General features: G+C 40.0%; 1 protein-coding gene across 1 annotated transcript in view; it reads left to right on the top strand.

Moving 5' to 3' along the window:
• The window catches only part of LOC113981790 (versican core protein-like), a 112,992-nt gene that overhangs the window by 15,614 nt on the left and 74,531 nt on the right, over positions 1-22,847 (top strand). Inside the window, exons 4-6 of the mRNA XM_027709378.1 lie at positions 8,745-8,919; positions 9,034-9,161; positions 19,762-20,055. Coding sequence (XP_027565179.1) covers positions 8,745-8,919; positions 9,034-9,161; positions 19,762-20,055 — 597 coding nt within the window. The remainder of the gene's footprint in view (positions 1-8,744; positions 8,920-9,033; positions 9,162-19,761; positions 20,056-22,847) is intronic.

Raw genomic sequence — 22,847 nt, 5'->3', positions numbered from 1 at the left:
GGAGCCACTTACCCAGCACAGTGAGTACAACACAGAGGCTGCCCCAGAGCCTGGTGCTGTACAGCCTTGTCAGTTTGGCACCAAGTCTGAGCTAACAGACTGTGCTGAAAGGCAGGATGTATTAGCCCAGGCTCTGTGCCATTCATAGGTAGATTCTGGAGCCAGGTTTACTGCGTGTGCTTAGAACAACACTGTGCTGTGTGGATATATCTGCTCACAGGAGCCTTGGTTTGGACCCTGCCTTGCACTCCTTTGCAGTTCTGTGTTTTTTGGAAGTCCAATATTTACTCAAATGACTGGATCCCCAAAGAAACATTAATATCTGCTGCTGGAAATTATGGCTTTGGCTTAGATTTTTTTGGTGAGCTTAACACTGTATTGTTCTTCCAATATGCCTTACCTAACGTGGACAGTCTGTTGCCATGGGTTCAATGAAAGGATTTGAAGGTGTGGTCTTAATTTGGAAATGAAATAAATCAGTGTTACCACTAATGCCTGCATAACCTCATAAATTGTTGGTCCTAATTAAAAAAAGCAAAAGGGATCCTGGTTTGAACACTACTTTTCAGTAACGAATGTATCTGACATTCCTTACTCCTCTTCAAGTGCTCCCTTGACTATATATCTATATCCAGGAGCAGTAGATATTTACTACAATAAAATATCTGATGTTATTCAGCTTTTGTAGTTAGTGCTCCTGGAAAAACACTGCAAAGTGATGAACTGATTACATTTATGTTTTCAATTCAAAGAAAATTTCACACGCTCTATTTTCTTTCTGTGACTGTTCTTTTCCATGATTGCTTTAATGTTAAAATTTCAGGAGAGGAAGAAGCTAGGTCTTGACCCAACTGAAAAATAACATCCATTCTCAATTTTCTACAATGCTGTGCAAACAAATGTTATTTGTCAGACTTGTAAGAATTTCTTGTGAATGTTGATGTTCAAATCTTCTACCCCCTTTCCAGTGAGGCTTTATGGTTTCTTATTATTTCAGCTTGTAAGTGTGAAAACAAAAACCATTAATCCAAAAAGTGAATTATCTCCACTGTGTTGCCTTTTGGAATCTGCACCCCAAAGTGATATCAGTTGAAGACATGTGATCTCCTGTACACTCCTTTTGTGAGCTCTGTACCACCTGTCCTTAGTGGGGCATTTCCATGTCAAGGGAGGCAATTCCAGAGCTGAGGACTGTTTCAGCACTGTGCTTTGGTCAGCTCTCCTGGGTGGAGCTGGGGCTGTTGCTTGCAGGGTGACTCATGAAGTCCTGGCAAATTTATCACCACTTTTGTTATTTTGCACATTTTATGCTCACATGAAGTAAGCCAAAAATATCAGCATTGCTCTGAAGTAGATGTAATTCTTTTGTCATAATAATAGATTTATTAGGCTTGTATGTGTGTTTGGGTATTTTTAAACCAATTCAGGACTTGTGTCCTAGACATTTTCAGAATCTCCATTTTTTTTATGGACATTCCCTAATTTTAAACCTTCAAACAAAAAGCACAATTGAGCATCAGTGAAGCCAGGGAGATAAGCTTAGGCAGCTGGCCTGCTTGTTTTTCAAATTAACCTTTGCTAGTAACATAATAGGTATCTGTGAGAGCTAATTTGAAAAAAATTACCGTAATTGCTATTTCTATCCTTTAGGTATGCTGGGTACATAAAACTGCTGTTGAACGCACTGTCCATCAAGCAAATGTATTTTACCAGTGATGGAATGTATTGTGAACTAAAAATGGGATTTCTGAGGAAGAGTAACTTTCTCTGTAGCATATAGATTTTCTCAAGTCAAGCTGCACAAGGTGAATAGTTGGTATTAGGCATTGAAAGTAAAACCTTTAATGCCTAATTATTTTTTTGCCTGAGCCTGAAGCCCAAGACCATCTACAAAAGTTCTTTGTATTTGTGCATCTATTTTTTCTTTCTGCTTAGCTATCACAACTGACAAATTTGATAATTTGCATGCTAATATCCAGTTAATTTGCTCTTTTAGATTCCAAATGAACTTCTGAAGTTCTGAAAAGTCATAATCTTGTATAATCAACAACAAACTTGTATCTGTACCATTTCAAGCTAAAGATATGGCTGTCCAAGTGTCCTGTTCCAAGGAAAGCAACAATAGATGATATCAAAGGGCAAACCTAAATATTTACTCTATTACTGTCAGAGACTTGTCACCCATGGAATTACTCACACAGAGGCTTTATGGTATTCAGTCCTGAGCAGATATGTTTTTTTCCTTTGTTTTTGGAATGTCTGTGGATTTGTAATATCCAGAGCTGGACTACAGGTTAAGCCACCCCTTAACCACAGCTGGTTATCTTAGTTATTATTCACAAGGAAGATACATTTCTCATCACCCACTTTGCCTTTTTTTCTGCATTGCATGTTTCTGCTACACTTTTTTTTCAGCAGGTAAAAGCTTTCCGAAGAGTGACAGGAAAGTCGTAGCAAAGTAGGAGTGGAAGGACATTTGGGGTCCTTGAACTCATTCGTTCAGCACTGCGAGTCCCCACACTGTATGCTGTGCTGCCTGCCTTTAATAATCCCAAAATCAAATGGGAACACCCATTCACATGGATTAGGTGCTTCCCATATTCCACCTCTGAAATCAGTGTTGCTATTTTTCGTTTTGCAGTTGGTGAGAGTGTAAGAGAGAGAGGAGGGAAAACAATTTTAGCCCACACAGGAAGTCCCAGGACAGCCAGACATCTGCCCTGCCTGTTAATTGCATCTGCAGAGCTGTCTGTGAGCCAGGGGATGGTGCCCATGGAGGCAGTTTTGTCCCACTGGATACACCATTTCCTATTTCTAATTGTGGGAAGTGCTTTCCTCACACCCTGGTTGTTGCTGTAATTACATCAACCTCTCAGACAAGGGTATTTGGTATTCAGAATGGATCCAACAGCATCACGATGTTAAGATGCTTCAGCTTCTTACAAGAAGAGAAATGTAGAATCACAGGACATTTTGAGTTGGAAGAGACCCACTAGGATCATCAAAGTCCAATACTCCAGAATAAGTCATTCACACTCATTTTTTCTTCCTTGTACTTTCTTCTCTGCCTTCTGTGCACGTCCCTCTGAAATCTTCCCCTTGTCTCAGAAGCAAATCTTCCTTTGTCAGGTTCTGTAATTTCATTTCTCTACAATGCTTTGAGATTTTCTTCCAACGTTTCTTGATGTTATTAAACCCACAGATCAAACTGTCTCCCATTGGGAGTCCTTGGCCTCACAGTTTTTGAATGTTCTTGGGTGAGATGAGCTCTCTGCCATTCCATATCCCTGGTGACTGATTTGAGAGATTTACAGGTGATGACTTTAGACTTGGCTTCTAACCTTTAGCAAAGCCAGCTTTGGTGAGTTGAATCCCAGAAAGGATTCTGTAAAAAGTATTGCTGTACCTTTCTACGTGAGACCCTTGGTGGCCTAGTGGTTAGCGTGCAGGACTTTCACTGCTGCGACCACGGGTTCAAATCCCGGTCTCCTGGCCTGATGGAGGTCGTTAGCCCTGTGTGGCCATCCATCTATGAGAAGGACACTCTAAACAAACCTACGTCCTGAGGACCTCACTGCCATTGTCCAAGCTTGCTTGGCCCCGGCAGATGAACCTTAGGATTAAAGGGTGGGCTCAGTTCAGCGCAGGCTGTGTCTCACCTAAAAAAATCCATTGCGCAGGCTGGAAAGGTAAAAGACCTTTCCCCAAATCTTCGTTCGCGAAGATGGGCCATTAATTAATAACCTTTCTACGTCCACATTTATTCCTTCTCTCTAGTTATAATGAAGTCCACTTGTATAAAATATTTTTGACCTACCTTGTAAAAAGCTGACCTAGAAGTGAAATAAGACAGTACTCTTCATCCAGGAACATAATTGAATATTCAATTAAATTCTTGATTTATGTGATGCTATGATATTGGACAACAATAAATAACATGTATGACCCAGTGTAATTAAAAAAAAACTAAATCTGAACGAAGCACTCATTGAGTTGAATTTTTGTTATCTTCCTTGGGGATAATTTGATTTAAAGGGATCAAACTGGCAAATGGGATCCTTCCAGTTTTCTCACTCTTTTGTCATAGCTTCTCAATAAACACTTTTTTCCCAAAAGAGAGGGAACTTTTTCTTTTCTTACTGATTTTTTGGGAGTCCACTGTTTTCATGGGCCTCATTTTGATTGTTTCTGTTTGATTCTGCTGCAAATCTGGGGGACTTTTTCCCCTATTTTTTTTCTGTTTTCTTTTTAAAGCCAGTAAAGAAAATCCTAGGCTTAAAATACTATCTTGTTAATGGAAAGAAGCAGCAGTTAGGGAAGCAGGGTAGATGGCAATTCACATGTTCATGTTTATGCAAACTCATCTTTTTTACAAGTATTATAATAATAATAATAATAATAAATGAAAGTTGTTTCCATGTCGGAATGCTGCCACTCAAAGGTGCTATTAGCCCTGAGAGATTCTATGTTGACAGCCTAAGTGATCTGTTCCCTCCACAAGAACTCCCCTGCTTTATCTCTTAAGCATTTGAAGAGATGTTTTTATTTAATCTGTTAGGCTTACCTGTCTTGAAACCTCACCTCCTCTTGATGTTGAACTTCTGTGCTTCCTTTCTGACTAAATTATCGTGGGCTTCTGCATTTTTAAGGTATAGTTGATCCCAAGGAATCTCCCTGGGAAGGGAAGAGCACAACTGGTAGCCACCACTGAAGGATTGGAGAGGGAAATTTATTTCTAGGTAATAAAGACACAGTTACTACCAGGAATCTCTGTCCTTACAGGGTAGGAGGTGCAGGGCAGAGGGCTTGGAAAGCACTTTCTCTTCTCACAGTGACGTCCCCTAAGGCTTTGGCAAGGCAACTCCTGCTGATGCAGGGCAAGCCTGCTCCTCAGGCTGCCAAACGCTAAGACAGGGGTCAGAAGATGGGTGGAAAACCTCAAATGAGGGACATACATGAATTATTCATGCGGGAAGCTGAAAACCCTGCCCTGCTCCTTCCTTTCGTACAGTGCTCAGTCCAGTAACCTCTATTTTGGGGTGTATTTTTGATGTAAGTTTTGTTCTGCATTAAAGGCAAGGAAAGTCATCAAACTGTGTGGCAGTTTTGTCAGTGGGCTGGGGCTTATTTCGGGGGTCTGCACCACAGTGTCCAACATTTAAAGGCAAAAATTAACAGAATAACAACCACCACCATCATAATCTTTTCTGCTTTTCTCTCTTTGCTGTATGAGACAGCTTCTGAAATTCAGGCTTTTTGTGGCCACATCCAACACTGCATGTGACAGCAGCCTGAGCTCACTACTGAGAGTGAACTGTAATTTATTAGCCATACCAGGAGCTAATAAACTAACTTCCCCTGCTGTTTCACAAGGTTTTGGTGCACCATACCCTGTCAAGTACTACAGGAAAGTTGCAACCTAGAGGTGTGGAAACACAAAACCAGGCTTTAACCCATGGAAACTCTGGTTTGTTAAAAGTTAAATACTTTACATTTTCATTTTCTGGTTTAAGACATGAGACAAATGATTAAAAGCCAGTCACTCTTGCTCTGACAGAAGTGAATTTTGGATGCTACAAATTACTTCCCTGTGAAGTGCTCTTCCTTGCTGTGACTCCTTCCTGTAATTACGCTGACTTTGTTTGCTAGATGTTCAGTGACAACACTACACTGCTCTAGTCTGTTTTCCAGTTGCTTTATTTCTTCCTAGGACAACTCCTTCCTTGCCTTTTTTATTTCAGGGAGGAAATAGACAAAGGGGGAATTAAAAAAAAACCCGAAACCTTTACAAATGTTTCAAAGTGCAAAGGCTGGGACAATGGGTTTTGCCCCTCTCTCTGTCTAACTGAAACAATGGAGGTCCTGCACTTTAGTCTTCTTAGCCCCAGGGGGTCTTCTAATTATTGCAGCTGTTGCACAGGCTTATGCATAGCCTGTGCAAATGGGCAAAACCCGTTGTCCCAGCCATTCATCTTGGAGGCTCTTTCATGTCCATCAGCTCCTCCTCCATGGATATGGAAGAGCCTCCAGCTCTTTAGAGTAGGTGAAGTTTACCTTTAGGATCAGGCTGAGGAGAACAAAGCATTCTCCGAGTTCCTTTCCAGGATTTACAATTGACCAAAGGCTCTTTGCTCACTGCAAAATCCACTTTAAATTGGTGGGGATATTAACTCTTTAGTCCTGACTTATTCAGGTGTCACAGGGATATCCCAAGTACATGTCAGCTAGGAAGGGCAGTGGTTACTTCCAATATAGAAGAAATGGGAGGTGAGATGGCTGGTTATGGAGAATGTACTCATATATTTAAGCAGCAGGAAGCTTTTTTTAAAAAGTGCAACTTCAGAGAAATATGTTGCTATCCCCTGCTAAGGTAATGAAAGTTTTTGTGGTTGTATTGAGAAGCAGGGCTCTTGTGCCCAGTTGAAGTCACGTAGTATCAGTTAAGCAATCTTGGGAAAAGAAAAAAAAAGAGGCAATTAATCTAAATTAATACAAAATACATTTTAGTTAACATTAAAACTAAATAGAAAAATTGCTTCACATACCTGGATGTTTCTGGTTTGACTCTGAGTTACAGAGCTGGTACTAAACATTATCTATTACAGAAACACAGTGTTTCCCAAAAAAAGGAAAGTTTTAAAAAGTCTGCATATTCAACAATAATATGGAGTAAAGGCAGACGCTCAGCTTGTGAATATTATTATGGGTTGTAGTTGTGATTCAGGGTTTTATCTACTTCCATTGTGAGCTCTGCAATAGTTGTCCATTTTTTACTTTTAGACTCAGAACACCAAGCAGGTCACCTGAACTTTTGTTTTTATTTATTATTGTACTACTCATACAGCAATGCTCACTTATACTAGCAGGTATTTTCCTCAAAGTGTCAGCCCATGTTACTAATTTCTGAATATATTAAAATAAATATTTTAGTGCATACAGTATCTTTAAAAAAAAATAACCTCCAAAGCATATTTTTTGTTATTTTAAGCTTTTAAATGCTAAATGTGACTATTTGCTCTTACCTGACTTGTTCTGCAACAAGACTGTCTGGGGCAGTGTGGCCCCATCCACCCTGTCATGCTCCTTTGGCTCCCAACAGCAGATGGAGATGCCCTTTGGAAGCTCTCCCTGTTCTCTGCTAGTCACTGAAATTGGCTAAGAAACTCCTTGGAACAGTGTCATGGGGTCTGGGCCAAATAATGCAGCTAACTAATCTAGCAATTTAACACCCTTAATGACCAAATCTCTCACCTGGGATATTTAATTTAGTGATGCAAACACAATCATAATTTTTCAGGGTGTATTCTTCACTTGTCACTGCTGCCAAACAACTCGTGGGTCCATTCAAAGGTGAAATTACATCACTGCTTGGAAGAAGCTCTTTGTGGTGGATTTTGTCAGTGGCTCTGAAAAGGCATTTTTTAGGGATGCTCGTGGTCTGCAAATGTCCAGTTAGTGGCTGCAGTTGATGTGTGACTCTACATTAAATGATGTAATATGGGGATTCCCACCATTTCCTCTTTCATTTCCTGTTTCTCTGCAAGTAGCTTTGATGAAAGTTATGTCTGATGGCCAAGGTTTAACCTACCTGTGAGTAGTTCTCCCATAAAATTTTCTATTTTAATTCCTTATTCCATCACAATAAGATTAAAAATGTATATTTTCCATTTATTGGCCATATGTAGATCTTTGATAAGGGGCAAAATTATACTGAATTTGTCTGCAAGAGAAAAGTATTTCTAAATATGTTGCAACCTCTTGCATCGTATCACTAAGTGACCCGTATTTCTTTTTACTTGTAAATTAGCAGACATTTTCCATCTTTCAACAATGCTCTAATAACAAATACTTTAAAAATCATTATTGCTAGAATGTCACCATTTTTGCAAACGGTATTACAGTACGTTTTTGCCTCACCATGAAGTACTCCAGTGAAATCGTCAGAGAAAAGGAACATTTTATGGTTTAGGTTTTTTCTTTTTTCTTTGGTTGTTTTGTTGCCGTTCTGTGGATATTTTATGGTGTTGCAATGGTTTCTGAAGTATTTAGAGTGCAGTAAGTGAGGTTGGATGTTATTTTTAAGAGACTATCAGGGGACACTCCTTTGATAGTAAACTGTAAAAGACGGTGGTAATAGGGGGAAGTGATTTTGCAAGGTAGAATTGCTGTTTCCTGCCACTTTGGTGCCCTTTTTGGTTTGTGTCAGCTGTTGTCAAATTCAGTGGGAATTATGTGTGTGTAGAAAGCAGAATATGGCTTTTAGACAGATCCTGTCTTAACCAAAACCATCTTAACTCTAGGCCTCATCTTGAAACATCCAGCTGAAGTTGTCAAGTCTCTTTCCAGAACTAGAAAGACTCCAAATAAAAGCAAACTTTGTTTTGTCTGTATCATTCATATCATGTGCAGGAAAAGGTGGTTATGAAAAATTGACTAAAAGCCATATATTTATAAATTTAGTATTTGTAGTAAGCTTTGACACATTAGGAACAGATTATAGAAACAGATCAGGCTAACCAATGTGCTTCAAAAGCACAATTTTTTTGGGTATTTTATCATTACTTGTATCAACCACTAGAGGGGGAACATCATTTATATCAAATATATTTTTTAGCCTTTTACTATTTTTATTCTACCCATCTGTTTCAGCATTCTAACAACATCTAGGCAGAGTTACAGCACAATGATGGCTGCAGGAACAACAGAAAACATGTCACTAAGAAAAAATTTTGGGTTTTTTTCAGGTGTTGTATTTCACTACCGTGCAGCGACCAGCAGGTACACCTTGAATTTCACACAGGCTCACCAGACCTGTCGGGACAACGGTGCTGTGATGGCAAGCCCAGAGCAACTGAAAGCAGCCTATGAGGATGGGTTTGAGCAGTGTGACGCTGGCTGGGTATCTGACCAGACTGTGAGGTGAGGCATTTAAACATTCCACTGACACACTTTCCCAAAATTTATATGCTTTGCCTGTGCAGGCTTAAACTGCTGACTTGCCCTACTAATAAATCTAACTGTGCTGCATTCCAGGTATCCAATTAGACATCCAAGAGTTGGCTGCTTTGGAGATAAGATGGGAAAGAAAGGAGTCAGAACATATGGGCGCCGCTTCCCCAACGAGACTTACGACGTGTATTGCTATGTGGAGCACATGGAAGGTAGGATGGGTCTGCCAAACTCATGGGATCTGGGCTGCAGATCCTCATGTGGAAGGGCAAAGAAATAGGAAATCCCATTTAAAATAAATTTGGGCTGCCTTAGATCTGCAGGGAATCGCTGAATGGAGCAAACCTACAGTTTGTGGTCTAGTAGGTCTTAATTAAAGGTAAATGTGGAGCCTGCAAAGAGACAGTCAGGGTTAAAGCTGCTATAGTTAGGGCAGCAGATCTCACAAAAATTGCTGTTGAAGCATCTTGTGTTTTTTTTGAATGTTATAGAAGTATTTTCAAAGAAACACATTTAATGTTTGAGAAACTATATATAAATATATATATATATATATAAAGGTGGACATAGTACATGTGCTGACTGTATTATAGTTCATAGAGTATGTAAATAAGTTTTTTATGTATTTATGACATAAAATTAAGCAGATATCGAGTTGCCATCTAATTTTAATAATATCTTTTTTGAAGGGGGGGCATTTTAACATCAAAAAGAAACAAGAAAAAAACTTTCTAGTGAGAAATCTGGACCTTCTTTAGTGAAATTCTTTGTCACTTCATCGTAGAACTACAGTCTTTGGAAAATCTACTATTTAAGGGGCTCTTGAGAGTGATCATGATTCTACCACATGGTAACTGTGAGCTACGGATCATGTGGACCCCGTGGTATCTTGTGATCCATTGTTGGGATCTATGATCAGTCCTTATTCAACAAAGGGTTTGATGGTAAAGAGAAAAATATGGTAATTTTTTCTGTAATAAAGCAATTTAGCCCATGTGAACAAATCTCCATACTACAGGTATGATGTTGTAATAATTTCTTATAATCTCCCTTCTGGAAGTGAATTTAACTATATCCTTTCAGTGGGCCCATAGATACACTCCAGGCATCAAATATCCTTATGCTTAGACATTACAATGACTAGTCAAATACACAGAATTAAAATATAAATGCAGAAATAATCTTTCCTGTCCTGTAGCCTGTGTTTTTTTGGCTTTGTGTTGGCTATACACATGGGAACCCCATTCTGGTACAGAAATACTTTGCAACAAGGACCAAAGTACATTTTCAATTTACCACAATGATCTGAGAGTGTCACACTTCTTCTGCCTTTACAAGTTTATATTCCATACCAGTTTCACTGTTCCTTTCTAAAGAAACCCTGATGGTTCCTAATTAAATATCTTTTAGGAAGCTCCTTGACAGTTATGCATTTAATTTGGTGCTCTTGCAGTCAGCAGAACAATAAATCACTCATGGCTTCTGTACATATATTTGCAGTAAGCAATTGCAAAATGAAGGTGCTCAGTATTTGTAATTGGTCTTAGAGAAGGAATAGCTTAGATCATGCAAAGTTTTCTCCTGCTGATAATTTAGATGCCTTAGTCATGGAAATCAATACATGTTTTACTTTCAGCAGCTGAAGATCTGACCCAGGATATGTTCAGCTTGGAGAGTTATAAAGTACAAGTAATACAAGCCTTGCAAAGTCTCAAAAAATATATAAACTTGAGAAATCTGAAAATTAAGTGACAGAATTTTGTTAGTTCTCTTCATTGTCTTAATTTTAGTTGTGTCCCATTTATATATGTTAGTGAGCAGCACTCCTGGACATCTACAGTTCATAACATTTGATCTTCCATCAGTCCTTGATGGGATTGAATTCTGAATCACCTCTGAACCAAGACTGTTAAATTCAGTTTGGATCTTTCCTACTTTACAAAAAGAACTTTTCACTAATCTGTTTCATTTCTGGTTGAAGGGCAGTTCTTTGATCCTTTCCTTCTTTAAAAACAGAGGAGTGTAACTTAATACAGAGAAGCCTATCCTGGATGCTTGTGAGCCAGCAATTTCTCAGGGTCAAATACTCCCACTAAGTTTTCAAAAATAAAAATTAAAATAAGCCAAAAAACTGAAGCATTTTTCACTGAAGCTTATGGTCTCTGCTTGGAACAACCTGGAACCAGGCTGCAAGGCTCAAAGTAATTGCAGTGACCGTGCAGTCTTTGCGGGTGAAGATGCATATGCATAGATTTTCAGTTTCTCATGGGCATTAATTGGTTCTTCCTCATTATAAAATTTCATTTACCAAGACTTCCTCTCTGGATGCACTTAAATTTCTGTCCTATTGTTGTGGGTGATGGTTTGCTTAAGTATATGCCTGTTGTTGTGGCCTATCAAATGTACTGTGGTAAAGTGACCTGCTTGGATATGAAACGTTCAGCATTTAAGAAATATAATCAAGGACAGAATATTGGAAATATTTGGTCTGTGAACCCAGGTAGCAATAAGGACATTCATTTATTGATCAATTTTAATGCTAGATTATTATAATATTTAGCCAAAAATACTCCCCCCTTTTTTCTCCACTGGTTTGTTTGTTTTCCTTTTTTCTTGTACATGATTATATTTTTTTTCCTATTTTCTCAGAAGTTTTTGAGTGATCTGGAGTGTGGAAAGAACTTCTGTGATTTCCAGAAGGAGTGATTGTTTACGAATATAGGGTACAGGAGTGGTGTAGGCATGTTATAGTGACATGCAGAGAAGTTAAATTACTTTGTTTGGATGAAGAGAAACAGGTGCTTGTTGGGAAGACACATCATGAAATAGTGAAGGATAAATTACTACTCAGTGCCTTCACAGAAACGTGAGCCTCTGTACCAGACTCCCTTTTAAGTTGGGACTAAGGAGCCAAGGTGGCTTTTCTGTACAACAGAAGCAGTTTCTGTGAGAAAAAAAGGTTAATTTCGAATGAAGAGCTTGTTAGAAGTCATGTAACATTAATGAGTTTATAATTCAGAGCCACTCACCCACGGAAGACAGACATTTAGACAAAATGTCAGTGAGGTTACTGCAAGGTGAAGGTTGCACTAAACTAGATTGCAGTGCTGGTGGAAAACTTGCAGTTCAAAATTTGAGCATATGCCAAATTCCTGGTTGCCCTGTCCATCAAAGGCTGATTCTGCAAGGTATGACCTTTCTCTTGTAATGAACACTCCCAACACTTAACTCATAACAAAGGACATCCATGGCACTCTGGGTGCATTCCTCCCCTTGTGAGGTTCCATTTCCGAAGGCTTGAGGTGGATAGGGAAGGGGTTACTCCAGCTCCAGGGGTTTCTTCAGGGTCCTGGACGCATGGAGGGGTTAGGTGCTCACCCCTCCCCCCACCCACGTGATCCCATGGCAGCCGGAGAGACAGCACACAGCCCGTGGAGAGGAGACGAGAGAGAGAGTTTATTGATGAGGCAGTTACATATTTAGGTCTTGGAGGATTCACAGAGTGACCAATTACAGGGCCAGGGGGCTTACAGGACACCCAATCGCAGGAAGGGGTTAAAGGTCCACTGAGAAGACTTCTTGATATCTTCTCAGGACATTCCTGAGACAGAGATAAGAACTGGCCATGGGGGATTTTGGGAAGAAGAAAGCAGGAGCCAGCACAGGGACCAGAAAAAGCCATTTTGAAACACATTCAAACCACAGCTTCCCATACAAGGCAGATTCACTGCTACATGGCACTGAGGATACTGTAGAACGAGGCTTAAACATAACTTTTTCCATGCAAATTTGAAAGCTTATATTTGTATAGCCTGTTCTTGTTCAATACCAAAACTATTAGACTTACTTACCCTAAATAGGTCCTTATTTGGAGACTGTATCATTGGAATGACTATTAATGGAATAAGATGGTGCTTGATTAATGATATCAAAAATCTGGGCCATAGCGAGGATGGAAGCCATTGAACAATTATTAGTTTGTTGGCTGCTATTAGTGTGTTACCCAGAAGGCCATAAATGGTGGTAGGAATTCTTGCAATACATTTTAAAATAAATGTGCCTTGAATTTGCAGTACTAATTTTGGTATTTACACTGAGGATTTGTAGGAGCAACTTCATTTCAGTTTTATTCCTTTCTGGCCATATAAAATTATGAAGTTAGCCAGAGACATGGATTTCTCCTTGAAGCACAAATGATTAGCTTAAATTAAAACCAGTTATCTAGACTAACTCTTACCATTTCCTTGTTCTGAGGAAAGCTGGAGAGATTAAAGGCTGTAAAATTCTAATTTAAATATTGAGCTTTGTTAAAACTCTCAGAAGAATAATTACAGGAAGGATTTAAAATTTCTGTGCTCCTGGTGATAAAAATGGGAATCTGGAGTCAAAATATTAAAAGGGTACTGGACATGATCTCTTATTGCAAACTGATCTACATTCCTCATATTTTATCTCATATTGCAGTGTACCAAGCATTAACAGAAACATTTAGGATACTTTTAACTGCAGGAGATGACTTGCTATTAAAGAGTTTAATCTAAAGTGATTGAGCTGCAGAGGTTTGGGTTTTAGTCTTGAGGTTCTCTGAACACCTCCAGCTGAAGCAGTGTCAGAACCAATATCCATGGAATAATCCCTTGGACAGAGGCGGGTGTTGGGTAAGGAAAACTTTCCATCCTGCCCTCAGATAAAGAGGGTGTGTGGTTCATTTGACAGGGCTGTGGGGTCAGGGACAGAGGCAAAATGCCAAGTGAGGGCCTTGGGGAGTCTGGTGCTGAGCCAAGGCACAAACCAACACGTCAGGATTGTCTCCTGGCCAAAGTCACGAGAACCCATATCTGCCTAACAAACCTATAATGTATGCAGATGGGGACTCATGCTAAGAAAGCTATTTTGGGGTGTCTGTGAGGAGGATTATACAGCTTCCCTTCCATTGCGCCATTTACTCCCTACAGTGAGCACACAGAATAAAAAGAAGAAACAAAACCAGATGTCCTTTGAATACTTTCCACCTACCCTCATGCGGTTTTGCCACAGTCATGGAAATTTCTGTGGGACTGATAATAATAATTAAAGAAGTCATAGTCTAAAATACGGCTTCAGGTGAGATGTTGCTTCTGTGTTTTGGGCAGCTAAATATCCTGTCTGGAATCCATTCTGATTCTGCTGCAGCAATTGGATTAGATTTTAAAAGTGGGACACAGAGAAGAGAACCTTTTTTTTTTTCTTTCTAGTTAGGGCCTGTGGTAGAGTCACAGCCTTTGCACTGGCTTATTGAGGAGACTTATCCAGCCTAGGATTGTGTACCATCATGCAGGGTTCATGGATCAAAGGGTTCTCAAGAGGATTCCTGTTCAGCCTACAGGTTTGCACAGAATAGACTCAAGGCACTCGGGAGAGTTTAATTAAATCCTTGCTGATATGTATCAAAAGGAATCAACTCACTTGGAAGAAAAAAAGGCTTCTCTAGCCTTCTGCTTTAAGGCTGAACCAAACTTCTTAGAGGTTTGTGATTTTCCATTCCTAGAAGGTGTTTCCTATTAATTAGTGACTTTTTTAAGGACACCTCTTTATTACTCTGATGTATCAGAGAACACAGACAGCAGAGAAAGAGAGAAGGAGGAAATGGAATTTCTTGGGACACGTGGTCCTGAAGGTGCAAGGGCGAATGCTTTAGTCCTCAAAGTGCCCATAGTATTTCTGCTTCTTTGCACACTTGATAGTGTCCTAGGAATGAAGTTTTGAGCAGATTCCACATTTATGAGTAAAAGAAAGTCATAGTGGCACTGCCTCGTTGCTGCTTTAGCTTTGACCTGCCAACCATGTGGCTGTGACCAAATATTTATGAGGAGCAGAAACAGCAGGTTACAGCCACAGGTGGGAAAATGTCCTTGGAATGCTCTATACAGTGCCAGAAGAGATGGTATGTTATCACTTTGAGCCATCTTTCATAACTGACCCAGGGCATCCTGGTCTGCTACTGCAGTCACAGAACCCTGGAACTCTAACACCCCCAAAAGGGCATCTTTGCTTTATGAAACTTGGTGGGTTCCACCATCTCTCAGAAGCAGCTAATGAACAAGTCTGGAGTTCAACACAGACACATTAAAAAAAAAGAGAGCTGCCAAATTCTTAGTGGGAAGATAATGTTTCTTCTCCTCAAACAAGAATTCCACCGAGGAGCTAAGATGAAAAGGCACTGGAACTTTGTTTGTACTGTTTTTATTTAAAACTGTGAGAGTTAAACATTTCCATTCACAGGAAGGATTAGGTTTTTGTGTATTTAATATCCCTCTGGATATTCTAATGTCTTTCTTTAGTTGACACTGAAGGTAGTGGAGGTTGTGGAATCTGAGCACCCAAGTACAAGATGAAGCTCGTGAACACCAAATTCCAGATGGGACAGTAATAATCACAGAATTATAGAATCACTAAGGCTGGAAAAGACCTTTAAGATCATCAAGTCTGACCACCAACCCAGCACCACCACTATGTTCACCATTAAACTGTGCCTTAATAAAGGCTTCTTAGAGAACAAAACGGGGAAAGAGACTAAAAATACTGCAAACCTTATGTGTTCATTCCCTTCACATGGAGTGAGTAATAGCAAGGACACTGCACAGGTGCTTCATCAGTCACCATCCACAGCAGTTGGTCAAAAAAGTGTTAAAAGTATCTGGCCAGAGATTCACAGGTTGCCTCCTGAGCTTTTCTGCAGTTTCGGAGGATCATTCTGTAAAGTTTTTGTTGCAGACTTGCATGTAATTTCTTCATTTCCCAGGTGCAAGGGACTTGTGGTTCATTTTGCTGTGCCTGGTATTGTGCTAAGTGAAGTTGCGGAGATGATGCTTTGCTCTGGGAGGAGAGTGCCACATAGTCAGACTCAAAAGTGTCCTCTAGGAGGTAGCAGCCCACCAATCCCTTGATTTTGGCTTCATCTGCGGAAAAATACATTACTAGCAAGGTCTGTGCTGAAGGGTTTGCATCCGGATTCATGATGTCTACCCCAGCAGTACATGTTGACCCTGGCCATGGTTTAAGCCTGCCCTGCTTCCCATCTTGCTTTTAAGATGTGTGATTCATGAAATGCACATCTGAAAAACACACCCAGCTCAGCAAGACTCCTCCTGATGGGAGAGAATAAGTGAATCAAAGGGATGAAACTTGCTGTAAAACTGGCTGATAAGCCTGTAGATATTAAACTTTTTCCTTAGGGATTGTAGTGAATCAGCTTCTGTCTTCCAAAGGAAAACCTGGCTTCTTTGTCTGCCCTAATGTATTGGAAAGAGAAGGAAAAAGCACGACTTTCATGAGATGTCTCTTAACCAAGCAAAACAAGCATACGTGACAGGGAAATCCTGGGGATTCTTCAAGTGCTGTGAAGGCTGAGGCTGGTCCATCAGCCTGGAGCTTGGTTTTAGATAGGAGCCAGCAAAAATACCCTGCATTATTGTCTGTAGTCTAAACCTTGTCATGTTCTCCATCTCGCCTCCTGGTACTGCAGGGCTGGTTTTTCCTCATCTGTTGGTCTAAGCCCTGGGGTTTATCTGCCTAATATTGTTCAGTTACTCGGAGTGTACTCCAGCTATAAAAACATTGCCTTTAACAGGCACAGAACTGGATCTACCCTGATTGGTGCTTGGCTATGTCATTTGTTTATTGACCAGAAAAATTTTCTCTCTTAATTTCCTTGTTTTCAGTGCTTTGGCTGGGAAATTGAGGTGCTTTCAGTCACTATAATAAAAACACTTGTGAGTGTGTGACAGGATCAGTCCCTCTGCTAAATGTAGAACCTGCTGTGCTTTCAAAAATGGGAGCAAATTTTAGAGATTTCATGGATTAAATAAGTTTTATTAGCCTCAGCATTATTTTTCTTGCTTTTTAGAAGAAGTTTCTGTTAAAGTTTCAAGTCTTTTTCTCTTTGGTACTTTGAAGGAGTCAGGATGTTTCAGTCATGTGCTGGAAGTGAATGCACTCAAGAAAAAAAAATAAGACTTTTTTTTATGGTAAAGTGTTTTTAGAAGATTGCAGGACCACTTCTAAGTGTTTCTGGATTTATATAGCAAGCAAGGCCCTTATTAAACTCTTGCTTTATTTTTCACATCTTATTCCAACAATTATTATGCACATTAAGTGCACACTCAATTACACAGAACTTCAATTTATTTTCAGACTGGACAGAAAAATTGCGGGGCCATAACTCCTAGAGTAAATGACTGCTATTTGGAATCTGACTTTTGCACTTTATTTGATTTATAAAAAAATAATAATTGTGGAAATCAGTGAAAAATGCTCTTTAACTAGAGCAATTGCAAGATACCATGTTTAAGGTACCATCTTTATACTTTATCTTATCTCTAGAATTCATGAAATAAATGAGTACTTAATTGGTATATGATGGAATTTTACTGGTTCCTCTGCTGCCTTTTTGTCTTCTTTGTGAGTTTATTGGCACAAATTCTTTAATATACCAGTTATGTGGCAAATACTTTGGATTTCATTAATTGGATTGTTCTGGTTAGGATGCATTTTGCCTTAGACACATGGGGTTTTTATAATTTTTTTTTTTTTTTGTAAAACAGCCGTTGACAAAGATAGTATCTGTATGCCAGCTGCTGACTTTTAAGAGATGAACAAAATAAATATGTGTGGGGTCAATAGAATAGATTCAATACAAAGAAAGATATGCCACTCATCTTTTAAATGTGCAGGATTATCAATATTACATATACAGGCAAACCCCAAGGCAAATTTGAGGCAGACTTCCATATAGAAATGCTGTCGTGCAATTTAGACAAGTAATTCCTCTGCAGAGTGACCTCTCTTAAAGAACCTTGTATTTTGAAATCTTACAGCAAGACATGACCATTCCCTAAATTTCTTTGCCTTAACTGAGTACAGATGACAGCTAAGAGGAATAAATAACACCAACATTAATGACGTTATGCACAAGTGCCACTTGGAGCCAATGATCCAGATCAACTGATGGAAAAATTTCTTTTCTACTAATCTTTCATGTTTACCCATTTTCCTGTCTATTCAGTGAGTTTCCCTCAGAAGGAATGTTGTCAGATTGTCTGACATTATTTAGGTTTTGATCCATTTTTTCATCTAGAAATCATGACAATTCATTGTTCTTCTTTACTTGTCTCATTTTCTTATCTAATTGGACTGATAACTGCTGTATAATTTCAATTTAATTGCATTGTAACTGCTAATTTTCATAAACATCATAGCTGCTGTGAGAGAGGATCAGTGATCATCCTCAGAGCAGAATGGGCCTGCTCTGGAGAGGCCTTCCTTTGCCCCATTGTTCCATGATACTGGTGCTGGGACAGAACTGTGGGATAACTGTATCCATCATTCTGTGCTGGCCATGACACCAGAGCTGGTATGCAGATGCAGAAAAAGCTGCCTTCTGCAAAACAGTTTAATAAAAAGAAGAGTTCATTGTTTGTGTGGTCTGAAGAGCTGAATGAAGCATTCTGGTGCTTCTGAGGATGAATGGTTCTTTGCTTTCCTTATCTGTCCCTCTCCCATAGATATCCTCTGGCCCTTTACCTCTGAGTTGGAAGCTCCACACAACATGTAAAAAGAAACTTACACTATGGAATTGGAATTACAGCTGTAATAACAAATCAAGAGTTTCTACCTGGGAGGAAAAAGAAAGTTGGCACTTTGCCTCCTTTCACACTTACATTCCTTTCAGTCCCCAAACAAGTGTAATATTGATGTGAATGGAACTGCTCGGGGTGATGTAGTTCTGTCTGCATTTTTCTGGGTTCCCTTCAGACTAGTGCAGGGCAAAGAGAGATTGCATGACCAGTATGAAAAAGCAGTGCTCTCCTGCAACACTGGCTGCTGTGTTCTGGCCTACTCCATCTGAAGAAGGGAACTGCTGTCTTGTAAAAAATATTTTGAATTTTGCACTGTTGATTTGAAAATACTGATTTTAGGTCTCATCAGTTCCATCTGAAGTCTGAGCAAAAACTGGGAAAGAGTCAGTTTATTGCTTCATTCCCAGGACATGAACATTAGGGGTTTGATTTTTTTTTTTTAATAGTGTTTGGGTGAATGAGGCAACCTAGACAACGGCACAAGGGTGATTTAGCTTGGAAGTAAAATATCACACATGCTATTCGCTTTGTTTCAGTTTCAAACTGAAGGGCTATTACTCACAAACTGTTAGTCTATGGAAGCTAAACAATACTAAAAACATTCTAGACTAATTCAACTTTTCTTCACACAAAAAGGGTTTTTGTATATGAAACATATCTGTTGTATTTCCTCACCTGTGTTTCCCTGGGGAGCAAGGTGAAGACTGGCAGAAATCTGACCTTAGAAGCTGCTCTGGAACAGCCGAACATCTGCCTGTTTTGTTTTTGAGGGGGTGTCTCAAGTGAGATTCTAGTGATGATTAAATGATCAGGTAAGATGCTTGCAAATGTAAAAGATTTGTTCTACAGAGAAAGTAAATTGTGTTGAGCTGGGTTTAATTAGCTCAGTTGAGTTGCAAAGTCTAACAGAGGAGTCTAACAAAGTCTAACAGTGGAACTTCAGGGACTGAGGGAGAAACTCAGTGTCCAACCACGGTGCACTTCGTGACAAAAAGTTTACTTACAAACACTCGTGCTTTGAGGTAGGTTAATTTTCAAATTCAAATGGGGAACGTTTGGTTTCCAACTGCCTGATTTTTTTTTTCTTTCAAGGAAAAACATATTTTGGAAAAAAGTCCAACCTTGCAGATACTGACTGGAAGAGGAGAACTAAGCTGGGGTGACAGTGTTTGTTATTTCTGTTTTCTTTCCTCAGATGAAGTGGTTCATGTCTCAGCCCCTGAGAAATTCACCTTCGAGGAAGCCAAGGAGCTTTGCAAGGAAAGAGGGGGTGTCCTGGCTTCTGTGGGGAACCTGTACGTGGCCTGGAGGAACGGTTTTGACCAGTGTGACTACGGGTGGCTGGCGGATGGTAGTGCGCGCTACCCGGCCTCCGTGGCACGACCCCAGTGCGGAGGAGGGTTGCTTGGGGTGAGAACCCTGTATCGCTATGAGAACCAGACAGGCTTCCCTTACCCACATAGCAAGTTTGATGCCTACTGCTATGAACGTAAGCAGGTTTTTTTTCAGTCATTATTTTTGTTATGCTTACCCTGTTTTCTTTAAATATTTGTTTTATTTCGGTTCTTACTGCACATGTGTTTTTTTTAAAGAATTGGTTTTATCACTACTGCTTTGACAAAAAGAGAAAAGCCAAATTAAAACAAACTTCATAAAGTAACGCTGGCAGATGAAGACAGGCGAGGTTCTAAGGTAAGATTTCAATCTGAGCAGTATTTTCACATGCCTGTAGTCACCTCGAGCCTGTGGATGCTCCATTTTTTGATGCCTGAGTGCAACCTGGTAAACTTGTGTCATGTCAGTGGACACAAGACATATCAGACATTCAAAACCCCACCTGGACATGTTCCTATGTCACCTTCTGCAGGTGGCCTGCCTTGGCAGGGAGGTTGGACTGGATGATCTCCAGAGGTCCCTTCCAACCCCAGCTATTCTCTGATTCTGTGATAAGAACAGAAATGTCCTACTTGACCAGGTGAATGACTGTCATCTCACCTGGTGTTCTGTCTCCAGGGATGGCAGTAGGAGAGACTGTTTACAGGCTGTGTACAAGCCCGGTCACTTTCAGATCACTGAGATGCCTCTAATTTTGGGGCTATCTCTGTATCCCAGGCACTTTATCCCGTCATAATATTTCTCTTACTTGCTCAGTCCCAGTGAATTGTCTAAATTGCCTTTCTTAGTGCTGCTTGTTTCCCTCCTGGTGTTTTCAGAGGCACATCAAGCACTTGCCACATTCACATGGTAGACTGCATCAATCTAAACCAGATGTCCTCCACACCTCTCAGCTTTTCTTTGGGATTCAATATTTCCCTGCAACCTCATCTATCTCCAGTGACCGCTGCCTGGCTCTGCTATTATGGTGCATCCTATCCCTGCACAGGCTCCTGTTGTCCCAAAAGGTTCACCAGCTTCCCAGCTGAATCTCCTACTTCCCTCAGCAGCACAGGGAGGTTGGAGAGCCCAGCAATTTTCCTGCAGGCCTCTCTGCTCAAGGAAGTTCCTGTGGTTGCAAATAGCACAACTGACATTAATATTGTGCTGGATTAAAAGTGCAGAGCTTGGTTGTAACTATGAATATCTAGGTTTTTTTGGACTCAGTCCTGTGCCTCCAACTCAGAACTGTCTGAAATGTGCAGTTTGTACTGTCCCCATTTTTGTGGATGGTGAACCAACTGCAGCTGCTGATCTTTCCAGCTCAGGAGTTGAAGATCTATTTATGAACAAATCTTACTGTTTGAGAACAAATCCCAGCATCTGTTGCAGTCTGGCTGTTCTCAGACACAGTTTTGTTTTTTTTAATTGTCCTTTATAGTATGTGGGTGTGATGTTTTAAAAGTTTTCATGTGGAAGTAGTACTAATGGACTTCAAGGGAACTGCACACAGGAAAAAGGACTTAGTTAAGTTCAGGGGTCTGTGCTTGATTCTGCAGAACAGAGTTTTATCATATCACTGCTTCTGTTCCTCCTCAAAATTGTTTATGGTCTGTTTAAAGTGTTGCAGATAAAACAGTCTTTAATGGGGGTGAATTTCATCACCCTCTAAAAGACTGGAATAGGAACTGGATATTTTGCCTGTAACCTAGTCTTTAGTTAGGACAAATTCCAACTTGCTGTTTGTTTTTGGGAATTTCACCCCTTTCAAGCAGCGTGTGCCTTTACAATGTTCTTCCCAGCAGTTTTAGTTAGCAAATTTTAGTAACAGACAATTTGTTCTGAAAAAACCCTTGATTAAGTATGGGACTGTTGCCTTTTCTGTAAACTCTGCAAAATACGTGAAGAATAAATATTTCATCACTTTGCAGCCCAGGAAGTAGACAGTGTAGGAAGATCAACCCTTTTATGAGACACAATAAGACTAAATAGGACCAACACAATTTGATAAAGAGTGAGCTGCTCTTTAGCAATTTTAATTACAAGCAACATTACATCAGAATTAATAAAACACTGCTAGCTACATGACTCAGGTTTTGCCATACATCTGGTTTTATATAGGGAAATGCAGGAGTGTAATGCTGTACCCTCCTTCAGAGAGCCTGTCTACTGAATATTTCAGAAGTTACTGAAAGTTCTCTCCCCCTCTCAGAAGGTGCTTGGGACCCCACAGGAACCAGCTGTGACTCCTCACTGCTCTTGCTAAAAGATTTATGCGCGTGGTGGGTAATAAGACTCAGTTTCTGGCATCTTGGTCCTCCACATCTCCAGCAGCTGCCTGATGCAGTGGCTTTGGAGTGAGTCACTCTCTCCCACTGGAGCCTTGGAACCAGTCCCTCTCTTGGGACAGAAAAAGGGAGAGAGTGAAAAAAATGGTCCTGCATGAGAGGAGAAGGCTTGAATTTAAAGTCTTCGTTTCAAACCATCTTTTGTCCAGAAGTGTCTTCCAAAACTTTCCATTATCTCTGTTTCAAAGTTTCGGTGCGTTAGTCCATCACAAAACCCACCATTCCCCAGCTCTGGCTGCTTTTAGGTCAATGTGAAGCTTTTACAGAGAGATTTCCACAGTGCGTGACAACAAAACTATGCTCCCAAAGCCCTTGGCTTTTCCTATAACCCCAATTCAGTGCTCATAGCCCTTAATTATGTGTCTCACATTACATTGCTCTTTCCCTCCTCACCTGAATGCCCAGTCACACCACAACAGATTTGTGGCAAACCAGGCACCTGTTTTAGTCATCACAAAGACAAAACATGTATTTAAGAAGGGGAATATCTCCTCCTTCATCCTTGCTTAGACTCTTCACCCTTATTCTGTGATTAAAAGTCTCTTTGGTGGAAAAAAAT

Source organism: Neopelma chrysocephalum, unplaced genomic scaffold (genome assembly GCF_003984885.1).
Source record: "Neopelma chrysocephalum unplaced genomic scaffold, ASM398488v2 Primary Assembly neopelma1_96773, whole genome shotgun sequence".
Taxonomy (NCBI): domain Eukaryota; kingdom Metazoa; phylum Chordata; class Aves; order Passeriformes; family Pipridae; genus Neopelma; species Neopelma chrysocephalum.
The sequence above is the reverse complement of the archived record's forward strand: the minus strand, read 5'-3'. Positions and strand labels throughout refer to the sequence as shown.